This window comes from Atractosteus spatula, chromosome 15 (assembly GCF_055471065.1).
Source record: "Atractosteus spatula isolate fAtrSpa1 chromosome 15, fAtrSpa1.hap1, whole genome shotgun sequence".
In the NCBI taxonomy this organism is placed as follows: Eukaryota; Metazoa; Chordata; class Actinopteri; order Semionotiformes; family Lepisosteidae; genus Atractosteus; species Atractosteus spatula.
In genome coordinates, this window is record NC_142720.1 from 3,928,846 (window position 1) to 3,955,377 (window position 26,532).

General features: G+C 45.1%; 1 protein-coding gene across 1 annotated transcript in view; it reads left to right on the forward strand.

The window, feature by feature from the left end:
- The window catches only part of desi2 (desumoylating isopeptidase 2), a 33,477-nt gene that overhangs the window by 2,055 nt on the left and 4,890 nt on the right, over positions 1–26,532 (forward strand). The window contains exons 2-4 of the mRNA XM_088934259.1: positions 19,384–19,456; positions 21,073–21,166; positions 23,546–23,687. Coding sequence (XP_088790385.1) covers positions 19,384–19,456; positions 21,073–21,166; positions 23,546–23,687 — 309 coding nt within the window. The remainder of the gene's footprint in view (positions 1–19,383; positions 19,457–21,072; positions 21,167–23,545; positions 23,688–26,532) is intronic.

Below are 26,532 nucleotides of genomic sequence, written 5' to 3' on the forward strand. Positions count from 1 at the left end.
CGAAGGGGAGAGGAATTCTCACTCCGAAAATCGCGAGTGTTTTTCTGTTCCTTCGGAGCTGCGAGCCTGTGCGTGGCGCTCAGTTTCCGTCCTTTCTAATCTGAAAGGGTCCAGGCTGTCCAGTCCAGGCTGTTTGACTGCTTAGTCGCTCTTTCTGTCTATCAGATGAGCGCTTAGTGTCCAGTCCCACATTTAAGCAGAAATGCGAAAACAGCTGTTTTTGACCGCCATCTGCCTGTGTCGTCGACTTGAAGACACGACGTATCTAGGCTCTGCTTTCAACCTCCTGTTGAAATGTCGCTCATTTCACTTTCAGTTAACAAATGCTTAAATGTGATTGTGATGTCAGTGTAAAAAAACCAAGGAGGGGTCGTATTCATTAACCTCGGGGGTGTGTGTCTTGACCCGAGCCCTCACTGGACCCGGCCGTGTCGGGGGTGTGGGTTCTGACCAGAGCCCTCACTGGACCCGGTTGTGTTAGTGGTGTGGGTTCTGACCCGAGCCTTCACTGGACCCGGCTGTCTCGGGGGTGTGGGTTCTGACCAGAGCCCTCACTGGACCCGGCTGTCTCGGGGGTGTGGGTTCTGACCCGAGCCCTCACTGGACCCGGCTGTGTTAGGGGTGTAGGGTCTGCTTTACTCCCCAGGCGAGGCTTGTATTAAGCCACTGTTTAGAAAGCTGTTGATTTATACTTTTTTCTTGATCCCTCTGGGCACACACGGCCTGAAACTTAAACTTCCTCTGTGACGAGTCTGGAGGTCTCCGTTTCATCCTTTACTCGTGTTACACAGTTCTCTTCATGAGCTCTGGCATGATGTTTAGCTGAGCTCAAACCACTGAATGTCAGCCCCCTTTTCTCTGCAGTTCACCTGGACCTCAGAAACACCTCTCTGCCAGCGCAGACATGCTCTGTCGGACAGCCCTGGATGCGTTTGTCTGAGAGAGCAAAAAATTCTCATGTTTAATTGCACTTCTAAGCAGGATGAAATACAATGGAGTCAATCTTGAAAAATCTCAAAAGAAGGAAAGTGACTTCGTAGAAAAATACCGAACTTTAACAAATATGAAGGAGCACCGTAGCATATCATTAAGTAAAAAGCAAAATCAAATGTGGTTATTTGCTTTTTTTTATGAATGCAGTCACTTGCCCTGTGAGTTGAGATAGCTGCCTGCAGTGAGGCTGACATTGCTGCTGAATTATACAGCGCAGCCTGTGATCGAGAAGTAAGAGCAGGCTGTCTGCCTGCTTTTATTGGAAGAACTGGCAAGTTATTTTCTAGCAGGGGCACTGTGGGTAAATCTGTGAGATGAGTCACAAATGGAGCGCCTGCACGGTGAAGAATCTGTTGGCCTTTTTTTTAACGGGAGTCAGGGCCAAGTGCAGCCAGTCCAGTCCTTGGACCACAGCCCACAAGCCTGGTCTTGCCACAGAGCTCCCCGTTCCTCTCCTAGTCCTTTCTTGTGGTCGTGTTGCACCTCCAGGACTGGTCTGGGCGGCCTTTTAACAGTTCAGTCTTTTCAAGCATTGGTCTGGCATTTCCTTATTCTTATATGTTTATGGGCACAAGGCAAAGCCAACAGCACGTCTGTAGGATAAAGTGTTGGTCTGTCGGTCTGTCTGGGCGAGCTGAGCCATCGCGTCAGGCGTGGTCTGGAAGCTCGTTTCCAGTAGGCGTGCAGGATAGGAATGAAGTTTGAGAAGAGGGAATTTGATCCATAAGCTATGAAACACTGGCATGTCTGCTTCTCTTTGGTAATTTTAACTCTGGTGTTAGCATTTCCTATTTTGTGCCATTTATCTATTAGATTTCAGGAGAAGCATTTTACTGAAGCCTTTCAGGATCTGTTTCATGACTAATTTGTGCTTTGCTAATGTTATTGTTGTTTTTTTTTTCCTCATACCGTTCTTCAAATCCCAGCAGCAGTGCCACCAGCAAGTCTGGGCCTGGTCAGTTCTGGGATGGGAGACCTCCTCCAAGGGAATGGTGTGTAATGTAGACAAGTGCTGGGGATTGCAGGCTGGTAGTGAAAAATAAATCATAAATACAAAATGGGAAATGCTGTGCTAGAAGAGGCTAATTAGGAAAAAGGATTTGGATGTTTATGGTGACATGTCATGTACTGTACATCTGCTTGCTAGACAATGTGCAGAGGAATTGAAAAGTCAAACAAAATGCTAGAACATACAATTATAAGCTTACAGTTTAAATCAAGGGATCATGAAGTTGTCTTATACACTCAAAAGGCTGCTTCTCATTTAGAGTATTGTGTACAATTTTGGTCCCAGGATGGTAGAAAAACTATTGCTGCTCTGGAATAATTTCATGAAAGAGCAGCCAGATATATTCTGGAGCTTAAAGGAACGTCCCACACAGACCGGTTGAAGGACCTGATCCTTTTAAGTCTTGAACAGAGGAGACTATGTGAGGACCTGACACAAGCATTCACAATCCTCCAAGACACTGAGAAAGTTAACCCAGCGGATTTATTCAGAATGAAAACTGAAACTCAAGCCAGAAGACACAAGTAAAAGCTTTGTGGATGTGCACTTGAAACCGAGAACTGGAGGCACGTCCTTACACAGAGGGGTGTGAGAGTATGGAACTAGCTGCCCAGGCATGTTGATGAAGCCAATACACTGGTTGCTCTCAAGAAACTGCTGGATGAAATTCAGGGATCAACTAACTACCAGCTACCAAAACGACCAGATGGGCCAAATAGCCTCCTTTCTTGTACCTGTTCATATATTCTTGTGTTTTTAGTCTAGGCTGTTGGTGGACCAGTAGGTGGTGCTCTCCCCTGTGGACCAGTTTTCCAAACCAGTGCCCGGCTCGTGACTGGGGACACTGTGCTGTTGGAGGTGCCATTTTTCTGATGAGATGTTGAAGACTGGTCGTATTCACTTGGTCATTAAAGGTCCTGTGGCAACTGTTCAAAAGAGTAGGGCTATTGAACATGGTCATCTGACTGAAATCCACTCTGGGGTTTGAAGAAGCTGGCCATCTCTAAACTTCTCCATCAGTTCGGTGGGTGAAACACCTGATCTGCAGTGCAGTGGTGCAGCTGGCGCATCACCCAGGTGGTGCTGGATTTCAAGTGGTTTAGAATCCTTTGGGATGAAAAGCTACATAGATGCAGTTAATTATTGAAATAATTATCCCAAAGCACTTAATATATAGGAGGAGACCCACTTCATCCAGCATTAAAGTGTGTCTCTCATTTGTTACTCGGATAAACTGCACCACATCAGATGCTCACCATAAAATGCAAGTTGAACTGTGGTCCGTTTCCGTGCTGACGGGGGGCCGATTTTAAACCAGTGGAGAGAGAAGCTTCTGTGAGGGCCCTTCAGTCAGAGTGTGTGTGTGTTTTTTTTTTTCTTCTCTTGAGCACATAGGAGGCACAACACTAACTAGCTGTCAGACGGGATCTGGGTTTTGTTGCTGCTCGTCAGTGTAAATTGCTGCCTTGGTTGGTTGCTATGGCTTTTCGCCTGTCGTGACTGCTTCAAACCCTGTTTGTTAGCTAAAGTGCGGTAATTAGAGAGCCGGCGTTGATTTCTGCTTCTCTTTGGCTCTGGATCTCCACAAATGGCAAAGAAGCCGAAATATTGTCCAGAACATCTTCTAGACATTTTTTACTTGTTTGACTAGAGAGCTTGACAGTGGTTAGTCATGAGGACCTCTGGGCCATATCTTTTTAAATAGCACTTCACTTTTACTGTTGTGTTTAATGTTGTCGTCCCTGGCAGGCATAGGTCTTCGTTCCAAATTTGTGATGTTTCCGAGGTTCTTTCTTACTGTGAACTTGAACTTGATTGTACCGGCACAGTGGAATTCTTATTTGCAGAAAGTCTCTCGATTTGTTAAAAAAAAAGGTATAAAATTCGTAGTGCAAACAGTAAACAATGTACAAGTAAACAGTTTGAATGTAAGCAATGCCGACATGTAAACAATGACTGCAGATGTGCAATAAATAAAATTACAATGAGGTAGATGGTGTAGGTGTGGTCCGAGAGGCATGGCCACATGTGTTTGCCAATCGCACTGCTTGTGGGTAGAAGCTATTGAGGAATCTAGTGGTAAGTGTGCGTATGCTCTTGTATCTCTTGCCTGAGGGCAGTGGGGTGAAGAGCTCATGCCTGGGGTGGTGACTGTCCTCTGTGATGGCCAGAATTCTACCACGGCAGCGGTCCTCATAGAGCTGTTTAATCTCGGTGAGACCACGGCCGATGATCTTCTGGGCCATATTGACCATTCTCTGCAGTGCCTTTCTTTCTCGCAAAGAGGTGTTGCCGTACCACACGGTGATCCCATTGGTGAGGACTCTCTCAATGGTGCAGTGGTAGAAGTTCACCAACACAGGTACTGGCATCCCCCATCGCTTGAGGCACCTCAGGAAATAGAGGCGCTGCTGAGCCTTCTTCAAGATAATGTCCGTGTTCACAGTCCAGGTTAGATCATTAGGAAGGTGAATTCCTCAAAATGTAAAGCTGGTGACTGTTTCTACTTCCGTTCCATCAATACTGAGGGGGCTGTGAGTGTCCGGCCTGTGTCTCCGAAAGTCCACTATTAGCTCTTTTGTTTTACTCCGATCAAGTCCAGGTTATTGCTATGACACCACCTCAGCAGCTGTATGACTTCATCCCTGTAAGTGGACTCGTCATCATCGCTGATCAGGCGTATTATAGTGGTGTCATCCGCAAATGTAATGATGCAGTCGTTGCTGTGTCTTGCTGTGAGTGAATAGGGAGTACAATCTTGGACTCAGACAGCAGCCTTGTGGGGTGCCAGTGCTCACGGTGAGTGGTGTTTTATTACCAATCTGCACCACCTGTGGTCTCTCGATTAGGAAGTCGAGCAGCCAGTTGCACGCGGAGTTGCGCAGTCCTAGTCCCCTGAGCTTTGTCACCAGTTGGCTGGGTACGATGGAATTGAACGCTGAACTGATCGGACTCGGTCTACCAGTTTGCGCTGGAGGTGGCTCTGTGGCTCCGGTAGAGAGAGCAACAACCACAGGAAACCTTGTTCTCACTCATGCGAAACGAACAAGACAGCGTGGCAAACCCCTGGTTTCATGTCCTCCTCAGCTCCTCGCGCCTGAACCCTGATGCCCGGTGCCACATGAGCCTTGTGTTGGCTTCGCAGCTGTGTAGACGTTCAGAGCTCTAAAGTGCACCGGAATGGATCGCGCTGAGCAAAGCATTTATTCTGTGGCAGGTTTTTTTTCCTTCATGGAAGGAAGCCCAATCTATCGTTTTGTTTTCTGTGTCGTTTGACATGTAATTCTCTGTCTGTTGCTTCTCAGAAAAAAAAGTCCTTACTCACATCTGCTGCAGAGTCTCCGGCTTAACAAAAGCTTCAAGCTGTGGAGAAACTTAAGTTAAGTGGTGATCAGACTAAATGTGGGCCTTCAAATATTTAGCAAAGCGTGTTGTAAAATTACTTTCACCTTGACTGGGGTCGGCTTTTATGGACCAGATGACGCCGTAGGCGAACAGCCGGTTGGGTCCTTCGTGAAGAGACGGGGGGGCTTCCCTGAGTGTCGGCACACAGCCCTTTCGTTGGTCCAGCCCACCATTCGCTACGGAGCAGGCTGTCAGAGGAAGGGGTGGCCTGCTGATCTCCAGGGGCTTGTTTCCTTTCACTGAGCCTTTGGAGATCCAGCTGACCAGGCTGCTGTCAGCCTGCGTGGAGGTGAGCTGAAGGATGGTGGCTGGGCTGTACAGTGTTCCCTGGGACAGGAGGATTGCCCCGAACACATGGGAATTTCCATGATGTAATCAAAGGAAGTAATTTTACCTTTCAGCTGTCTGTGGTTTTAATTTAAAGGGCCATTTTCATGCTTACTGCGGTCATAGGTATTTCTTTAGGGTGACATTATGGTATTCTGAAGTAAAAAACAATCATCTTTGTTTGCGTGAAGACGGTGCATGTACCTGTGATGAGAATACAGTTGCCCAGCCCAGAAGCACGGGGGGGGGTAGATCAGTGCTTTGCAGGGCACAGTAGAACATGCTGCAAACATGCATACTCCCCACAGAAGGTGCCCAAGTCCAGAATCATATCCAGGACATAAGAGCCTTGGGGCAGCAACACTAATTGCCCCACTACAATGTTGCTGCAATTGTTTGTAACTTCAGTACAGCTTATTTTAAAATTTGAGAAACCTTTGAACAGCCTCCACCCTGTATTAAGTAGTTCTTACAGGAACACTCGGGATTAAATATCCATCAAGGTCTTAACTGCAATTGCACATTACCTGTACCATAGAGCTATACTGAAGGCCAAGGCCTCTATCCGAACTGCTTAATACTGTGTATTTCAAAGGATGATCGTAGTGCAAATTGAGAATGATTTCCTTAAATTGAGAGAACTGTAGTTTCCTCATGTCATGTCAGTCTGAATGTCAACAGCGATACACTTCCTAAGGATTTTCAGCTTCTAATAAGCTCGTTAGCGTAGAATTTATTACCTTGCCTAGGTTTACGGCCTGATTTGCATTCCCTGTCTATTGATTTCCCTGGTGATCTAGATACCTGTGAAGGGGAATTAACGAAAATGTCTTTGTGTTTGTAACGTGCAAGCTGAGGCGAAAGTGAATGCGTCAGAGCTGTGTCTGTGACCGCAGACCGCCAGGCCTGTGGTAGAGGCCGTATTGCTTGTAAACGTGGGTGAGGTTGTGGCCTTAGCTGGGGACAGAGGTTTGTATTCAGCTGGATGGAGACATTACTCTCTTTCTCTTGAGAGCTGGGTTTGTCTTCAGCTTAAATGAAGTCTGAGTGAATTAAGCCCTGTGTCTTCTTTCTGGGTTGTAACGCTGATGTGAATGCTGTCAATCCTGGCTGATGTGGGGATAGTAATTTTGTTTAACACCCCTTTATTATTTAAAGCGCCTTGCATCTGACCTCTGGCCTGGGCATGAAGAACACCATGTGTTCTATACCCTGGACTACAGCCCTGTGTAGCCAAGAGGTCTCGATGCCCCAGTCAGAGGGAGAGCTCTCTCTCCAGAGCCACTTCTTTCTACCTCCAGGACCCGGTGGAACGTTTAACGATTTTCTTCATAAAAATAACCTTTTACAAATGAAATTCATTGAATCTTCCTCCATTGTCACCCAGAGGGATTTCTGTATTTAACAGGCCCACTGGGGAGGACTTCATCTTCACCAGTCCAGCCTGGTATGGATGAGTTATGAGCCATCGCCCCAGTGACACGGACTGAAAGGAGTCTGGGCTGAAATGGCTTCTTACAGCGGATGGAACTCTGGGTATCGGGAAATGGAGAAAATCCTGCTCATTTAGCTGTAATGAGGTCTTGAGGGAGAGGAAGGGGCTGTGGAATACAGAGGAGAGTGCTTTTGTCACTCCCTCTTGGAGAGGGACAAGTCATACATACAAATCGCACTAATCCCTGTTTCATCCCAGATCAAACCAAGTTACGATAAATCCTCTTATTGTTTAATTATACTCCTGGATTTGACATCACTTTGCTCAGTTCCTGTAGAGTTGGAGTAAGAAAATCTTTTCTTTACGTGCTGCATAAGTAGCATAACATTCCATTAGAACATAAAATGGATTACAAACCAGAGGAAGCCCTTTGATCTCTTTCATCCGTTTGGTAGTATGTGGTTGACCCAAGCATCTCATCCAGCTGTTTCTTGAAAGAAGCATCGGCTACATAACGGGGTATCCTCTTCCACACTCCTGTACCCCCCCCAGTCCTGTGCATAAAGATGTGCCTTCTATCCTCGTGTTTAGAAGCAGTTCCTCATACCTTCCACCGATTTCCTTGTCATTTCGTTCATTTGCATACCCCGGAGATACTTTTTAGACCAGGGGTGCCCAACCTTGTTAATGTAAGATCTACTTTTTCATTTGCCAATCCAGCGCGATCTACCAGTATGAATTTGAAGCTCTGATATAGGAAAAACAGACTGTGGACACATCAGTACAATAACGATACCCATCACTAAAATGACAGCAAATAAAAGCAAGTGACTCATGCTACAGTGAACAAGTAATGTTCCCCATTTTTGAAAAAAGAATATCCTGCCATGAGCATTGGCACTGAGAAGCTTACTGGAGAACACTTGTAATTTTTTTGAACGTGTTGACACTGCTGATCATGTCTCTTGGCAATAACCAAGAGACATTCTTGGGTAGCACACACAATTCTCTTTATTTACGGAGCTCCTGTAGCCTTTTTTCCAGTGTCAGCCAGCAGGGAAGAGACATTTACAACCCGTTCGGCAAGGGTTAAACACACACAAGGGCAGTAAAATGTATGACATTACCTGCACAGATCTGAATGAATTTTTAGGCTATCAAAAAAAGTACTCAAATAGCCCGTTTATTTTTTGCCAGACGTTCTCGCGATCGATCGACTGGCAAGCACTCCGATGCAGTCGACTGGGTGGGCACCCCTGCTTTAGACATTCAGAACCTTTCATGTGTAAAACGCTGACCGTCACTAACGCGTTTCGCGCTACGTGAGGTGTGACAGCTGCTTCGCTCACTCAGAAATAACAGCCTAGCTGCTCGAACTCGCAGCATGTTTTTCGTAAGAACGCGCTGAGCTGAGCTGCTGTCCTTGGGAATCCCCTGCTGCCTTGATGCAGAAAGGCTGGCTGACAGTGTGCTGCACATCGGTGCTGCTTGTGGGTTCAGTTGCTTTTAAGCAAGTTCCTGGAGACATGCATCACCCTTTCAGACTGCGAGACAATAGCACCTTTGCTCAGGCTCTAGGATATAAATAAAAATGCTTGTGATAGCGGTTTTTTGAGTGTAGCAGAGCACAGCTGCAGAACTAGAAACAGATTGTGGAAGTGAATGAACAGGCGATTTAATTTATAAAGTAAGAGATGTGTTCTCCACTACGAAATAGCTGTTTAATAAACTACAATATATTTAAGATTATTATCATATTAGGTTCTATTTTTGGAACAAAGCTGTACATTTAGAGCTCGTGTGTATTTGTAGAACTGCCCTTCGGTTCCCGGGTCAGTTGTTTCTGTTCTTGTGAGGCAGAAAGTGCACCTGTTGAGCAATCAGTGTTCTTTTTGAATAGTTTTCTTACACTGTTTTACCTCACTGGCACGTGCAGGTGACTCATTAACATTTGCAGCTGTTTCTGAAGTGATCCTGAATAATTTATTCAGGTGGAAGTATATTAGCTTATTCTAGTTCAGGTGGGGAGCTGCGTTAGCGTGCGTAGTCTGCAAAGGAGCAAGTAATAGGTGTATTCCGTGCTGAAAAGATTCGTTGTAGAAGCTTTAATAGATTGGCGAATGAGGCTAAAAAAACAGTTCCTGCAGTGACACCTGGACACGCCCTTGAAGGAAGACAATACTGTAACATTGGCAGTGATTTCCTTTGAGTTTGAATTGCTGAGATAATGAAGCTGCCCCAGGGCAGTTCATTCTCCACCTCGCCTTGTGATTTGGCTCCTCTGTGACGTGGCGGTCTTTCTCTTCCTGTTTGTGGTTTAAACACGGGCTCAGGTTATAACCTGCTTAGCTGGAGCCACATTTTTTTTGGAGGGGTATTTGTGCTCGTGAAAGAATGTGAACCTTCATTTTCGTTTTGGGACCTCACTATTCTGCGTGGTGTTTTTTTAATGAGGAAACTGATCTTGAACCCTGCTGTCCTGGCCAGTCCTACCTCACCTCAGACTTTTAGTTGAACATGCCTCTCGTGCCTGAATGATATGGTAAAGCTCCAGACTTTATAACTGCAGCTTGTCGGGCAGAGCAGAATTTAGGGAGGTGATGTTCATAGAGCCCTGTTGTCCTGTAGTGGCCCATAGTTTGATGTGTGAATAAAGGGGACAAAGCTAAGCTGAATTGTTTTATTTAAGCCAGTGTGGAAACAACCACATTGACTTGTTTGGGTTTATATCTTGATTTTGACTGATTCTTGTTACTGACTCTGCTGGTTTGCGTATTGTGGAGGTGCTTTGTGCCAGATTCAGTATGCCACGGAGACCTTCAGTACTTTTTAGATGTGCTCTGTTGAAGGACTTCACTCTGAGATGAGCTCTAGAATACAGCCTGGGCTGTAACTGGGCTCTGTTGTCATCAGCCTGGTGCCAGGCCAGCAGGCAGACAGTCAGACAGACAGACAGACAGACGCTGCTGCTCAACAAGGCGACGATTCCCATTTCCCAAGAGGAAGGTCGTGAAGACGAGCACTGGGTTTTTAAACCTCAGCTTCCGCTTTCACAAGGAGGCCTGGCTGTTAAAGAAAGGCATTTCAAACTTCTGTCTCTCTGCTAGTTGACCAGACTCAGTCTCTGTTCCCAATCCAAGGTCTTGTGCTGTAGCTGAAAAACAAGAGAGCCATCACTTCCACAACACCTCCTAGGACCTTAACTCCAGCTGTTGCTTTAAAAGAGGGCTGGTAGGAAGTTATTGATCTGATTTACAGGAAGTATTGTTGAGTGAATTATTCACTCTGTTTTCTTAGTCTGGCACTGAAAACGTGTGTGAGGTGTGAATGTTGTAGAATATGGTTACTGTTTTACAGTTCCCAGGTTAATAACGATAATTGCTTACACTTATATAGCGCTTTTCTGGACACTCCACTCAAAGCGCTTTACAGGTAATGGGGACTCCCCTCCACCATCACCAGTGTGCAGCCCCACTTGGATGATGCGACGGCAGCCATAGTGCGCCAGAACACTCACCACACAACAGTCACATCAGTGGGGAGGAGAGCAGAGTGATGAAGCCAGTTCAGAGATGGGGATTATTAGGAGGCCATGATTGGTAAGGGCCAATGGGAAATTTGGCCAGGACGCCAGGGTTACACCCCTACTCTTTTCGAGAAACGCCCTGAGATTTTTAATGACCACAGAGTCATACAGTTTATGCAGGGTCCTGCTATTGGACAAATATTGTAAAATATGGGTCGCTGTGTTATTCCCTGTTGTAACTTGTTTTATTCGATTAACAGTGCCTTTGTTAATCTAGTCATTATCCCTTGATAATATGAATAGTTATTAACATGGTTATAATTAGGTATTAACAATAATAAAAAATAAATATATATGTGCGGTCTTGACACACAAATCTGGAAGCGTGAAGCATGGACAAGCGCAGGAGTATGTGGCGGATTTTCCTTGCTGATTATGTGTGGCCTGAAGCAGACAGCTGGTCTTTATGCCACGGGCACAGAAGTATCATGGGGAAACTGGTTGTTTACTGTTAAAGGCAGGTATCTGTAATGTCAGCCTTTTGGAATGTAACTTCTCGAGGTTCAGCTGAGTTTCGTTTTCCCGCTTGTGCGTTAAACCAGGAGAGGCTGATGTGAATTCCTGTTTTCTGGGGATGTGCTCCCAGGTCCACCATTGCTGGGGAGGCCACCCGTCTCGCTGCCTTTAAGCCATCCAGTACAGAAGGGCAGTGATTGGACAGCACTCTGTTTCACTGCCACTTGAGCATGTAGACCAGTCCAGGCGCCGGCAGAACCGGCGAGCGGGGTCTCGAGCTCGCAGGCCCGGTCCAGGCACCGACAGAACCAGTGAGGAGGGTCTCGAACTCGCAGTCCGGTTCAGGACCCAGGAGAACCGGCGAGCGAGGTCTCGAATACACGGCCCGGTCCAGGACCCAGCAGAACCAGTGAGCGAGGTCTCGAATACACGGCCCGGTCCAGGACCCAGCAGAACCAGTGAGCGAGGTCTCAAATACATGGCCCGGTCCAGGACCCATCAGAACCAGTGAGCGAGGTCTCGAATACACGGCCCGGTCCAGGACCGGGCAGAACTGGTGAGTGAGGTCTCGAGTGCGTGGGTCAGTCCAGGACCTGGGAGAACCACTAAGCGGGGTCTCAAGCTTGCAGGCCCGGTCCAGAACCCGGCAGAACCAGTGAGCGGGGTCTCGAACTCGCAGGCCCGTTCCAGGACCCGGCAGAACCAGTGAGCAGGGTCTCGAACTCGCAGGCCCGGTCCAGAACCCGGCAGAACCAGTGAGCGGGGTCTCGAGCTCGCAGGCCCGTTCCAGGACCCGGCAGAACCAGTGAGCGGGGTCTCGAACTCGCAGGCCCGTTCCAGGACCCGGCAGAACCAGTGAGCGGGGTCTCAAGCTTGCAGGCCCGTTCCAGGACCCGGCAGAACCAGTGAGCTCTTCAGCTGTAGTGAACTTTGCATAAGGCACAGATTTGATCGTGTTGTGGAAAGGTCAGAGATGATACAAGCTTTAGTTTCAGAGCCGTTCGCACACCCTGTGAGTGGGGTGAGCAAAGGGTTGTGTGCCCAGAGTTCCCCTATGAAGTGGACCTGAGCAGACCGCTAGTTCTGCAGCTGAAGATCTGTCAGGTGCCGTATCCTCTGTGGAAGGATCTGGTTACTGATCAATATACATGGCTGCTGAAGGAGCTGATGGCGGATCAGAACTTGACAGGTACCTCCGTCTCTCCATTAAGTAGCCAGCAACACTAGACAGGCGGAGAGCCCTGGAGCTGGAGCTCTGTTGTGCCATTGTTGTATTTAAACTCTTTAGCTGTGCATATATCTTTTAATCTTCAATTTTCATATTTATCATGTAAGGAAACTATTTTGAGCCATGTCCTAAATGGACAGTATGGGAATAATAAAGGTATTGAAGGTTATCTGATATGCAACAACCAGTTGTGCTTTTGCCATGCAAATGTGCATCTCTGTATGCAAAAGCATGACACTGTACGTTTGATGGTGGAGTTTTTTTACAGTTGGCAGAGGTATACTGGTTTGACGTGCAGGAGGTGGGAAGGATGTAGCAGGTACAAGAGGGCTGAGTGATGGAACAGCTGTTCCTGTGATCTCAAAGACCAGTGGAGCTTCTACACATTTTTGGTGTCTGATTCAGTGTTTGCCTGAAGATAGAAAGCAGTTGACCGTGAATGTATCATTTGCAACACTACTCAGATGTACCTGCTGAGCAATAGCTCATGTACAGTACAATATGTACTTTAATATGTAGAATAATTCATGAGATTGTAGGGGAGGAAAAAGCCTGTGCAGAACAGTTTCTTTGTTGCACAGTGTAACTGCTGTGTGAGAGCACTGGCCAGTTGCTTGGCTGTTTAGTGATGGATTTATTTTTCCTGGCTGTGATATCTTCGCCAGCTGCGTTTCGTATAGTCGGAACCGTGAAGCTGGCCTTCGCTAGCCACCAGCGAAGCCCTAGGACTCGCCCATCAAAAGCTTGAAAAGCTGAAGCGTCTCTGAACATGACCTCACTAAATTAAAGGACACGAAGGGCTGAGGCTCCTGGACAAGCCCAGAGCTTCCCGGAGACTGCAGGTTGTCCAAGACGGTGGCCTGAGCTCCCAGCAAACTGCTCCGGCTCCCCAAGAAGCCTTCAGGGACTCCCTCTGCCTTTAAAGGTTTTATCAAAGGTTCCTTTCTCTGGGGTTCTCTGGGGTTCTGAGTGTCAGTTGCACAGCAACGTCTTCATCATAAATCTGAGTTAACCTTTCAAGTACTGCAGACAAAGGAGACTCCAAGTCATGGGAGCTGTAATCTACTTAAGAAAATGTATAACATCTCTACAAAGATAGAGCAACTGTAGGAAACGCGACACCCCAGGGTTTGGGTCCTGGGTTGAATTTTGGACTCGGATGCCTGTATGTTTTCTCTAGGTGCTCAGGTTTTATCCCACCTCACTGGCTCTGTTTGATGAGCTGGTCTAAAATGTCACGTTCTCTGTGACCCCGTGACCCAGATCTCAGTCCCGCCTTGTGACTTCTGTCCCTGGGATAAACTCCCCTGTGTCTCAGCCCAACCAGTATCAGCGGTGTCCTGATAAAGGATCGATCGGTGAATCAGATACCTTTCCAGGAATTATTCTGGGTTCTTCTCAGCTGCTTTTAATAGTTTCTGTTTCGGTTATTGTCAAGCTAAAAGAAAAATGGCTGCTTTGTCTGCTGAAGTTTGAAAATTCCCTTAGCAGTTGAAAGATTCCAGCCATCTATGGCCTTTAGGCGCCGTGCTTTTCTTTTAAGTAAAAGTGTTTATAAATGGAGTTAATCTTGGAATTGGCATTCGCAGAGGCTCAGACTTGTGTGAGCCTTGAGATTAAGAGTAAACAGTGAAGAAACAGGATTAGAAGGTGCCGGCACTAGCCAGCCAGAGATCAAAGCTTTCTTTAAAACAAACCAAATAAAAAATGAATGGAAATCTGGGACTGTGGAGCCCTTCAGCACAGGAACTGCACCCCTGAGCCCCACACTGAAGTGCTTGTGCTACTGTGTACCTGCACATTTGCAGAACGTTACACTGAGTGATGAAGCTTTGAATACCGGGTATGTCTTAACAGCACACGATAAGAGGATCTCTCTCCAAACTTTTTACTCCATCCTTTGACCTCCAAAGAAAATCCACTGGAAATTAGGACTCGTGCACTGTTTCTCTTTTTTGTATGCACACCGTTTTGCTAAAGCATGTCCTTTTAAATTGCTAGCGTTTAAGATCAGTGTGCTCCTTTTTTTTTTGTGAGTTTTGATTGACGTTTCTGGATTGGTGTTTCTGTTTCCGTTTTTCATTCCTGCCAAGCAGTCCAATGTTACCAATGTACAGTAGTTCAGGTGGGGAGCTGCAGCAGCATGCGTAGGCTGCAAAGGAACAAGTAATAGGCTTATTCCCTGCCTTTTCAGCATGGAATAATGTTATCAATGCCGTTCTCTGCAGAAAGGCTGTGACAATATACATTTCTACACGGAAAGGCATACAGGAATTGCATCACTGCCCCTTTTCTGGTTTACTGTATGAACAGGGAGGCTTTTTCCAGTCCTCGATCTGATTGGTTGGTGGAAAGTTTCATTGACCAGATGTGCAGGTCAAAATCTGAGATTGCAGAGAAGATGGATGTGCTTTATGTTGTAACGGAAACCAAAAGTAAGATACAGTACCGCTGCTCTGAATAACTCTGGTTAAAGCTGTAAGACGCCAATATAAGGGCCCCAGCGTGCCAGTGCTGTGGCATCTTCCTGAAGGGCAGATGCAGATCTTGATTTAAATCAAGACTATCGCTAATAGTCAAGAAACAAAGCAAGATCTGAACACATCCACTGTAAGACAGTGGAATTTGGAATAATATGATCTTTTACAAGGGCTCCTTTGGGTTTTTCTTTCCTGAATGCAGTAATGGGATTCATGTTAGTAACTACAAACCACCCTTCTGTGGTTGTTGCAAAACAAAGGTTGCATCTCATCACCATATTACTGTGGATTGGTACATAGTGGATTAGGAGAATGAGTGAGGGAGTATCTTATTAGCTCCACAAAATTGCAGAGGTTGCAGAGTGTGCTATCGATAATACGAGACTTTAAGTATTTTAAAATGTTTATTTCCTTTCTCAGAAAAAAATAGCATCAGTGCTCTTTAACAGAATTGGTTTCTCATTTTGAAACATGACATGGCCAAACGATTTGGACAGGACGAGCGGCATTCAGGTCACGAGACAGCTGGATGGGGCCACATTTGCTCTGAGGGGAGAATTTGTTCCATGTTTACTCCAAATGAACTGGAAAGAAAGTCTAATCTTATCTGCAGGCTGCATGGGTGCTCTGTTTCTGGCTAGATTTGAAATTTCAGACAGTTCAGGTTGCAAAATGGGGAGCCCATTCAGTTATGGAAATCTCATTTGAATGTCATGCTCTTATTCTCTTTTATAATTCCCCTTGGTGTGATTAAGAGTTATTTTATACTTCCTTCGGTTCTACGTTTGGACATTCCTAAGGCTGGCTATCAGATTGTTTTGTTTTGAGAGCACTGAATGCCAATGCAGTCAGGTTACGCATGATAAGGAATTCGCTGGTGTGAATTCTTTTGGCTGCCATTTTACAAGTTAAAGTGCCGCAATCAGTAATCAGATCTTCCGAAGTATTCAGAGCAGTTTGCTCAAATTTACTTCTCGGTTCCCCTCAGTTTGTTTGCTTTTAAATTTTGCAGGGGGTTTCCCTCCATCTTTTAGGAGACTTTGCGAAGAGAAGTTTTGTTTTGCCATCAGTACTGTTTGTTGATCTTCCTGCAAACCAGTCTGACCCGCTTCTTCTTAGCCGGAGCTCGAGGAGTGACTGTTGCGAGCTGGGGAGCCGCGGGGTAGCCGTGAGGTCTTTTGTGACTGCGCCACCTGTCCAGATAGAGTCAGGAAACAGCTGCTTGAGTGCCGGTATCAGAGGGGTCTCTGATGCCGACGTCTCTGGAAATCAAGTCAGGAAACAAGATGATTTAATCTACCGTTTCATCTACAGGGGCCGTGACGGTGCCTTTCCAGGGAAACGCGAGCTTTGCCCGAATGGCTCTGGTTTTGAAATGCACCGTGTCCCAAGTGCGTCGGAAAAGGGGGAGCTGGGATGATGTTTCTGATAGGAGATGCGGACCAGAGCTAGTCTCTGTTTAGATTATTTGCTGCCGCACACGTCTCTTTCAACACTAAGGAACTGCCAGATGGCAGCATGAGTAGATACAGAGCTTTTATCTTCATAAAGTCTCGGCTTATTGTCATGCAAGAACTTGCACATACTGCATACAGATGCTTATGAAAAAGTTTGTCAGGGACAGATTTCTTGCCTGTCTGTGTTAAAACAAGGGTTCATTGCTTTAGTGACTCACTGACGCTAGATTTACATGTTAAAAGGGATTTTAAACAGACTCTGCACATCTCAGGTGTTAAAAGAATGGAGAATGATTGAGTGGTCAGAATAATGCAGTTTAAAAAAAAAAATCTTTTTGGAAGCTAGAACGGGCTACCGAGCCATGCTGTTGAAGCCGGTTTCCTGGGTTTCTACAAGAAACAGCTGAATGAGATGTAGCATTGATTACAAGCATCCAGGAGCGCAGATGGGCGAAATGACCTTCGCTCAAGTGTATCTTTTGTTATGTAGTTATGAAATTCCTTCCTTCGTAGAAATTGTCCACTGCATTGTGCTTTATTAGTTTGCCTCTTGACACCTGAAGCATAGCTTTAAGTAAGGAGCATAGTTTAGGAAAAGGAGAGCTGTTGGATGATCAAAGGCTGGGACTGATTTTGTTTAATGTCTAACAGGCACAACCCCTTGCTGTCTGTAAACTCAAGTATGGTCTTGACTACATGCTGATGTGACCAGGAATGTGTCACAGGTGAGCGTAGCGCTCTTGCACCACACATTGCTCGCAGATTTCCACACAGATGGCTTTAATCAAGCATAATTTGTCAGTAAGTGTATGAGTCTTTCATAATACCTAGCATTTACTGTGCAGGGGCCAAAGATATTTTTCTTTTTGTAAAACTATAGTCCTTTGTTTCCATGGTTACACTGGGGTAGAGGGTTACCGTCTTCTAGTTTCAAACAGCCTGACTGAAGCCAGTGTCTGCAGAACCAGCTCTTTCCGTGGCCCTCTGAGCAGTGTGGTGATCAGGACTCTGTCACACTCCAGCAGTACGAGCCCCCGGAGAGACACTATCTGACATTTCTTAATGGTGCTCCCGTGAAATGGTCAGTTAACACCCTGAGCTGCGATTACTCTGTCTTTGCAGACAGTCCTCAAGAGGACCACTGTCATCTCTATCCAAGTATCCAAGGGCACTGCTGGCAGGACTGGCGGCTTTTAACAATCACTCGAGCAAGTCTGGACCTCGGACTAGTTTGTCCGCATTGTGTAACTTTTCTCAGGCCTGAATTAGATAAAATATTTCAGCCAATCACGAATTTCAAACTCCGTACCTAATGGCAACTTCTCATGAGTTTGGATTGGATTTAGGAGCAACAGGCAAATGGAAAGGATCGGAGCACTGGTGGAGGTTACGGTTTAATTCTGGGCTGCACATACGATGATATGACAAGGTATATCGGATGATTTCATATTATATACCCACCCATGTAGGGATCGGCAGTTGTCTTAGCTTAACTCTCAGCAGGGACCCCTGTGCAAACAGAGGGCAAAAGAGCAAGGGCAGGCAGGCTCACCCATTGAGACTTTTGTCTGCTAGCGCACTGCAAGTTCCATAGCAACGTACAGGAGGGCCAGCACTGATTGGAGGAGAGGTGCGCCCCTCACTGATGCATTTAGGGGGGATTCAGTCATAATCCCCCAGATGGTAGCTTTGCATCATTGGCTCCTCAGCCAAGCACACGCACCAGATGTCTGAACCTGCGGTTCCTCTCGTACTGAGCAGGACTACTATTGCAACAACACATCATCGGTAAGGTAAAACTAACCTGTCTCACGACGGTCTAGACCCAGCTCACGTTCCCTATTAGTGGGTGAACAGTCCAACGCTTGATGAATTCTGCCTAACAATGATGGGAAGAGTCGACGTCGAAGGATCAAAAGGCAACGTCGCTGTAAGCGCTTGGGCGCCACGAGCCAGTTATCCCTGTGGTAACTTTTCTGACACCTCCTGCTTCAAACCCCAAAAGCCAGAGGGAAAGGCTTCCTGGGAAGGCGTCGCTGTTTCATGATGGTGTTCCTCTGAGCTGGCAGCGCCTCCATTAGAGAAATCCCCGTCACGGGCAGCGAGTGGCAGGACCCAGGCTCGAACCTGCAGCACCTGAATTGGAATGCAAGGGCCTTGAAGGCAACCTGCAGTCTCGGTTTCCCAGACCGGTTATTACATCTTGGTCACAAAATAAATTAATGGACAGTATAGAAAAATTTTACAAATTTCCGAGCACACTATTAAAGCACACAATCGTGAACTTTGTGAAAGAACTGTAAGTCACCATGTTGTCGCAAAGCCCAGTCTCGCCACGGAGAGTAAGAGGTTGCAAGAACTGTGATGTGAAGCGGCCCTTCCTGCTCACTAGTCTCTGCAATGACTAATATATTGGATGTACAGGCGAATAAGTACATGTCTGCTGCAAAACATTTCACCGCAGGAATGTTCCAATGTGATCTGCTTACAGAGTTGACAAGTAAGCAGTATTTGTTGGTAAAACCATCTCAAAATTATCTCGAGAGCAATATTTCTATTGGATTAAAAGAGCTGTATTCACAAGCCTGCTTTGTTTACAAAGTAATAGGGCCACTTCAGGTCACCAGACGTTTTGTTGCGCTTCACATACCTGGAATTTTCGCCTATTTTATGATATAAACTGGAGGTTTTACATGTTACTGTGTACATTTTACTTTCTTTGTGGTTTGAAATGCACTCAACAATGCAGATTCTTTCCAGCCCAGAAATATAAAAATATTGTTGCAGTTTCCCCTTGAACGGGTTCAAGCTGATCCACTCACAAGCTCCCCCATTGTGAGGAGCTACTGTAATTCTCAAGCAGGTGTTTTTGGTTCTGCAAATTTGCACAAATTCATAAATTACCTGATGTTATAAGGCCTTATCTATTGAACAGTTTCTCATGTAATTGGTTGCTTCCAGTTTTAGGAGCTCAAAGGTTAACCAGCTTTACTGTGTTTTGTTTCAGTATTGGATCAATGAATTTACTGCTTCTTTGGGAATTGGCGTCTTTCACTCAGGAATAGAAGTCTATGGCAGAGGTAAGAGTTCTTACTGTAATTAACGATTTATTAAAATGAAATGAGTCACAGAGATGAAACAGCGTTCACACTTTTTAAAAACAATGCAATTAAAATCTGTGTTTCTCATTAGTTGAGCGTAGGCAGGTCTCTGGCAGTAGCAGAGGCTTTAAGAAAAGTTGTAAGAGTTCCACCAGTATTATAGTATATATTAGGATCAAAAATGTCCAGAACTTATCTGTGAACAGTGTAATCTTCCATTCAATTTATTTTTTTTAGATCTGTTTTTTAAATCTGAGTGTAAACGTAGATGTGTCAGATTCAACAGGCACTTTTCTCGCATAAGAATTTGGAGTAGGAGTCCTTGTCTGTGCTTATGGTCATTATCATGAGGAAACAAACAGTTCAGCTTTCTGAGGCTTTTGCCTGCTGAGGAGAAGTGTATTGATATTGATCCTTGACTCTCTCCTGTTCGTGCAGCAGTGAAACAGTTTCTGAAACAATCATATTGCAGTGTCTGTGAGGAAAGACCTGTGCGGCTGTTCATGGGCTTTTATCAGTAACTTACCTTTAACTGCAGGAGTGGTAGGAATTGGAGTTGAGTGAGTTTGGTAAAAAAAAAATACCTTCAATTAAAGTTATTGCCTTTTTTGGCACAGAATCGTTATGTTGAGAACACCAATTCCATCAGAGGTATGTTTATCACTACAAAGCACAATAATACTTTTCAAAGGTTTGGAGAATTAAGACTGCTCTGTAACGTGAATAGGCCTGTGAACTAATGCGTGGACCAGTGTACTCTGACTGGTTAAGTTTGTGTGTGACTTTGTGACGATTTGTATGCGACACAGTCTGTCCCTGCAGGGACCCTGATTAATTAACACTACTTTCTGACAGGCTAGATTAGCGCACCAGAGGGATATGGCTCTAGAAATCTCAAGCTGTTGAGCTGCAGCACTTCATCAATCAATGCCTCAGATTGTGGACCGTCAGGGGAAGTGGAGTGTAATTTTAAGAATGAAAGACGTTGAAGCCCTCACAATTTTGGGAAGTGTACCTTTCTACTGATTTAGAATGGAAAGTAAAACATCATATTACAGTTATCTTTTAGAAAAGCTTGTGAATATAAGAGGAAATTGAATTAATGTACTGTATATAGAGGAAAGGATTTTAATTTCTGCCATTGCCTAAGGAGCAGTCTTTCTCATAATTTGTGAGTGATAGACAGCCGATGCAGAACTGGCCAGCCTTGTGTGTAAGGCAGGGCCTGAAGCAGATGCTGATGTCCTTGCAACGGGAATCGGTGAAATTCTGAGCACCTGCGTGCGAGTTTGAGTGGGAGTGCACTGGACTTCTGCAGTGGAAAAGGTAGTTTGGTTTGAGAGTGGGGAGTGATTCTGTCAAGACGTTTGTCCTGTGCTGAAGAGTACTCATCCATAACTTTATTCAAACTTTACACTGTATTTTTTAAGTGAAGTCAGCGGCCTGCCTATCCTTTTGAGCTGCTGAACTTGAACAGGGAATACGGAAAAATGACCCCGAGAGCACTGCTGCAGTAAAACGCAAAGCACAAAGAGACCTGTTTGAACAAAGAGACCTGTCACTTGCTGCATTAGCCGCCTGTCTTGTCCCTCCAGAATTCGCCTACGGCGGCCACCCCTACCCGTTTTCAGGGATATTTGAAATCACTCCTGGGGATGCGACGGATCTCGGAGACACTTTCAAATTCAAGTGAGTACTGGGAGCAGTGAGTACTGGCAGGGTGGGCTTGAAGGAGAAAGCGCTGTTTTCGAACGCTTTAGATCAAATCCCTGCTTTTGTATGCTTGTAAACAGTTTTTTAAAAAAATTTAATTAAATGTAAAAAAGTACACTTATTTCTAAATCAATTGCTGTGCACATTGTTGGGGGGGGGGGTGAATGGCTTTTTTGTTATTATACAAATGTTATAAACATGGTCATATCAAAGTAATGTTTAAATGGGCTTGGAATATTTTTTCCCCACTTAATAGCCTGACTCTAGTGCACCCTACATTATTCTGAAAGTGTTGGTTTCTCTACTGTATGATATGTGCTAGCAGAGGAGGTCTGCAGTACTGCTCTTTATAGTGGAAAAACTCTTCTCTATGCAAATAAGAGCTGCGTGTTACTGGCACTTACATGATAAAAGCTGTGCTTTAATGTCCCTGCCAGGACAGAGAGGAGCCAGTGTTCTTCTATTCCAGCTGCAGTATCACTGAGAAGTGCTGGTAGGAGCTACAGCGGGGGCTTCCAGAACCATTGCTGCTTTCAACAGCAACCAGAATGTTTAAATGTTAATGCTAAAGTAGTTTCTTCAGAGCACTCGATTTTGCCGTTCATTAATCCCAAGCAGTAAAGTGGATCAGTGAATGCAAAGGCTGATTCCTGAATCGTGCTGGGAATGACCCAGAGCCAGGAAAAGGGTGAGAATGAATGTTGCTCACATTAGGGGGGAAGCAACCAATACAGGATATTTTTTTCCAAAGTGTTTTCTATCTGTGAATAGATCAGATAATAGTTGCATTGGTGCAGAATGTGTTTTTCATCCCTCCAGATAAACTCCATTTATTTTTCCAAAATTATGTTTTAGTTTGAATGCTTTAAATGCTTACAATAGCTTACAATAGGGGCAAAGCTCTCTTTGGATTAAGTTTGAAGAGCTTGCTTTTGGTCCCAATTATCAGAGAGACAAAAAAAGTACAAATACTGTTCAATCATTCATTAAGAGCAGCTTTTTTTTTCTCGACTAAATCGATTTTTTAAACAAGTACACATAAACCCTATACTCGACGGAGATGCTTGAGTGTCCAGGTCAATGTCTGGTCTGGAGGATGGAGGAATACCAATATTTAATTTTTAAAAAGCTGTATATTAACAAAGAGCTGTTTGTTTCTGGGAGGTGGAATCACTCTTTATTTCCTGTCTGTGCTGTGTGCGTGGTGTTCTGCATCTCTCCCAGACTCAGACCTTGTAACCTCGGGTTTCTGGAGCGTTAAAAAGGAGAAAGGAGAGGAGTTTGGCACGCAGCGCCGAGAATCTGCCCCCTTGTGCTCAGCCAAGGCAGCTGGGTAATTCAGTCAGGCCACGTGAGCGGCCTCGTTTTCTGCTGTGAGGAGTGTGTCCGTGTGTTTCAGGGTTGAGTGGGCTGTTCTTTTTTTTTTGTCTGCCCCCGTGGAGATGGAATGTGTTCAAACAGGCACGAGGCATCAGCTTTTATAGTCTGAATGATCAGGAACTAGACGGTGAGGATGAAAATGATGGATCTGAGCTATGACATCCAGCACCTGCAGCAGGACACTCACAGGCAGCCCTGAGGCACTTGGCTGTTTCACTTTTCAGCCCTGCAGACTTGCTGTAAATCAACTTTCAAGAACTTTTGTCAGAAAGAAAACTCTTAAGTTATCAGGCCCAATGTGGGTGCCGTCATTATCCCCCGATTGCTCCTCGTGCACTGGGAGCTGAAAGAAAAAGGTGAAGTTGGCCCCAGACCCAACAGTGCCTCGACCCAGATTCTGTACTGCTGAGTGGACTATAGCACATGTGACTCCCCCCCTAGATGAGACCGCAGTCCATCGCAGGGATCGCCTCTCAGCCATACTGGTCCCCAAATATACAGCTGGGTGTCCTGGAGCAACTGGGGTACAGTACCTCACTCAAGGCACACCAGCAGGGACCTGAACCCACAACCTGTCAATAATGAGTCCAAAGGCTCACCCTCTATGCCTGGTGCCTCCATTCTACAGAAAGCCAATTTAGAAATATATGAAGGGTCCATGGAGTCATCATTAGTGTCATTCTGCTACACAGAAACTCAGAGCCCTCATCAGAGACCCCTTCCACAGCACTTTGATCTGTTCCACTCAGACACCTATGCCCAGCAGCAGGAGCATCATGTTTTAAGCTTTATACTTTATCCGAGATGCTTTTCTCTGCCTTAACAAGGACATTGTTTACCAGGTTGTTTTTCTGCTTCGCCTTCCCAATTTGCCTGGCAGCCTGGGCTGCGAGGGGCTTGAAGCAATCCGAATGCTGTGCACTCGAAGCCTGATGCGTTTTCCTGCTCCCTCTCTTCCGCCTCTGTCTCTCCCAGGGAAGCCATTGTTCTGGGGAGCACCGACTTCACGGAGGATGACATTGAGAAGATCGTGGAAGAGCTGGGGAAAGAGTACAAGGGCAACGCCTACCACCTCATGCACAAGAACTGTAACCACTTCTCCTCGGCTCTCTCGGAGGTAAGTCCCCCCGGCTGGAAGGAAGCAGAGTAAGGCATGGGGACTAGCAGTGCTGTCGGCCAAGACCACTTGACTGTACTGCTGTTTCAGTCCAGATTTAGAAGTGCATTAAGGAACTGGCTTTGTCTCAGGCTGGAGAAAGGCTGGAAAGCAGCAGTACGGTTCTGAACTTTTGCTCCAGCTGTGTTCTATGGAATTTTCTTGCGAAGCCTGGGGCAGTTTTTCCTGCCTTCAGTGCAGGAGTGTGGGAAGCCTCTGTGTTTAACAGGTGGTGGTCTTATCCAGCAACAGAATGTGCCCTCCCTGCTATCTTATTAATCTGAAAGAATAAAGCAAAGTATTTGAACTTCAAATAACATGTTTTACAAAAATTCATACAAAAAATTAAATGAAAAAAAATTAGGTACTATGTGATAAGTGTGTAAGCAGCCTGTCGAAAAGGTGTGTTCCAGTTTGAACTCATTTTTAGTTCAGCGTTTTAAACAAAAGGCTGCATTTTGTGTCTAACACGGCAGGTATAGGTCACTGGAGATCTTCACTGAAGCAGTGTAAGGCAGTATTACTGAACTGCACACTGGCAGGGAATTTCAGATTAAATCAGTTGTTCGTGTTCAGCAAGTCAATTCAGGTTCATAATTTAAATATTTTACTTATTTTCTTATTGGAGAACAAACTTGATCTTTTTATTTTGGATTTTGGATTTATTTATTTAACATTTCTGTTTAAGACCTTGGTTTCTGGTTTAGACTTGGTTTATTTTTTTCTTAAGACCTTGAATAGGAATGTATATGTGTTATGCATCCACCTCTCTGACTTAGAAGGCGTGTGAACCAAGCGATGTCCGTTGCACTGCTGGAATGGCGGATCTGGGTTAATCTCTCTGGCTGTTTGTGTTTGGATTCCTGCTGCAGAGTTAATCACAGGCTTGGCTTGGACACTGCTGGAAAACACCAGGCTTGGGCAGCTCTGGTTAGGGAGAGATGGGTTCTTTATTGTTTCCTCCTCTGGTTTCAAGAGAGAACTGAGAGAAAGTCTGTTAACCTTTTACACAATTGCATGTGTTTAAACACGTATCTAAACTTAAATGCGAATGCGTTGGTGGTAAATACGATGAAGTGATTTATTGTGTCCCGATCATGACTCATTTTCATTTAATTAAAATTTAAATAATTTGAAGAAGAGAGATATGGAGTTATGTTCAGTGATGCAACATATTTCACCAGTACATAGTAGCTTAGAGTATACTCTGTGTATATGATAAATGAGTGAAAACATTTTAATGTACAGTACCAGGATAGTGAAATTCATGCAGGTAGCGGCAGGTGGATTTACTAAATCAGTGTCACTGCATTGCTGTAACTGACAGGTGTCATCAGATACGGAAGATTAATCTTACCCTGGATTATCAGGTGAGCCGTACGCCTTAGCTGAAAAAAGAGAGAGGTACAAAAGAATGTCCTGAAGCATGCCCAGCTTTGCAGAACCAGACAAGACTGGGATCTCGACACAGTAATCGGCGGGCTGTGATTACACTGCAGACAGGGCCAGGAGAGATGAGTCTGTGCTGTCTGGCCAGACGACTGTGCTAAATTGGTGCTTACATCTTCTCTGGATCCACCAGTGAGAGCTCTGGAAACTTGTCATACAGCACTTTGTGTTGTGTTTGTCTTCTGGTATTTGCATTAATAAACATTTTTTAACATACATCGTATCCATTTCATGGAGATTGAGGACTTTCAGATGAAGGTATTTATCGGAAAGGCCCTGCTTTTTGAGGAACCCTCCTAAGTAACACAAGGAGACTTTGTGTACAGTTCATCTGTACAATTACTTGTCTCTTGGTGTTCTTTTTTATTGTGTTGTGAAGACGGATAAATATCTGCAGCAAGTTCCCTTACTGTTAGTGATTATGTCCTATTACTTTGTTCTAGTTAAAAGAGTGATTAGCTGTGCAAATGCTGAACTTGGTGTGCTTTTATCTAATTGCCATCTTAGTATTTTCATCTCACTGCTCCTCCAGTTGTATAATTGGGGAATTTCTGACTTTAACTATAGCCTGTATGTGTCCAATACTAAGCTGTTAAAATTTAAAATGTTCTTTTTTTTAATAAGCTTCACTTGTTCCAAACAGAAGCCAGGAGGCAGTTTACCTGAAATATCAAATAACGTAATTGTTTTAAAGGTAACGTTGAAAGGCAGAAGCAAAGCTCAGTCCATTTAAAACATTATTCCTCAGAGCAAATCTTTGCATCACGGAAATCTGATCCAGCAATAGGCTTTACATTACCTGTACTCCTCCCGTTAAGAGCGTCCCGCCACCGAAAACGCATTTCCGGTGAAGAAATTGAATAAGAGGCCGATTTGCTTCTTTGCCTCTTCCAGATCTCGCAGTGTCCTCTCGGGTGTTTGTTTCAGTGGCTGCACTGAGCGTTGCAGTCCAGCTTTGAGATCCTACGGTAAACTGCAGCCTTAAAGCCTCTCGTGGGGTTACTTGAGTACAGAATATGGGTACATGACGTTTCATGTGGACAAAGGCAGGGTTTTTCATGTAGAGAGCAATAAGAGAAAATAGAAATACAAAACAGAAAACTGAGATAGGAGCGTTTATTCTCTTATTTACTTTGTCTAGACATCGTAGGGAGGCAATTTAAAAAGGCAAGCAAAGTGGTAGGATCTATAATTAAAAGCATAGAATTTAAATCAAGAAAACTTAAAACTATGACACACTAGTAAAGCCGCACTTAGGATATTGTGGACAGTTTTGCTTCCCACATGATAGAAAAGATAGTGCTGCTCTGGAGCGCCTCTGGAGAAGATTAGCCAGATGTGCTCTGGGACTTAAGGG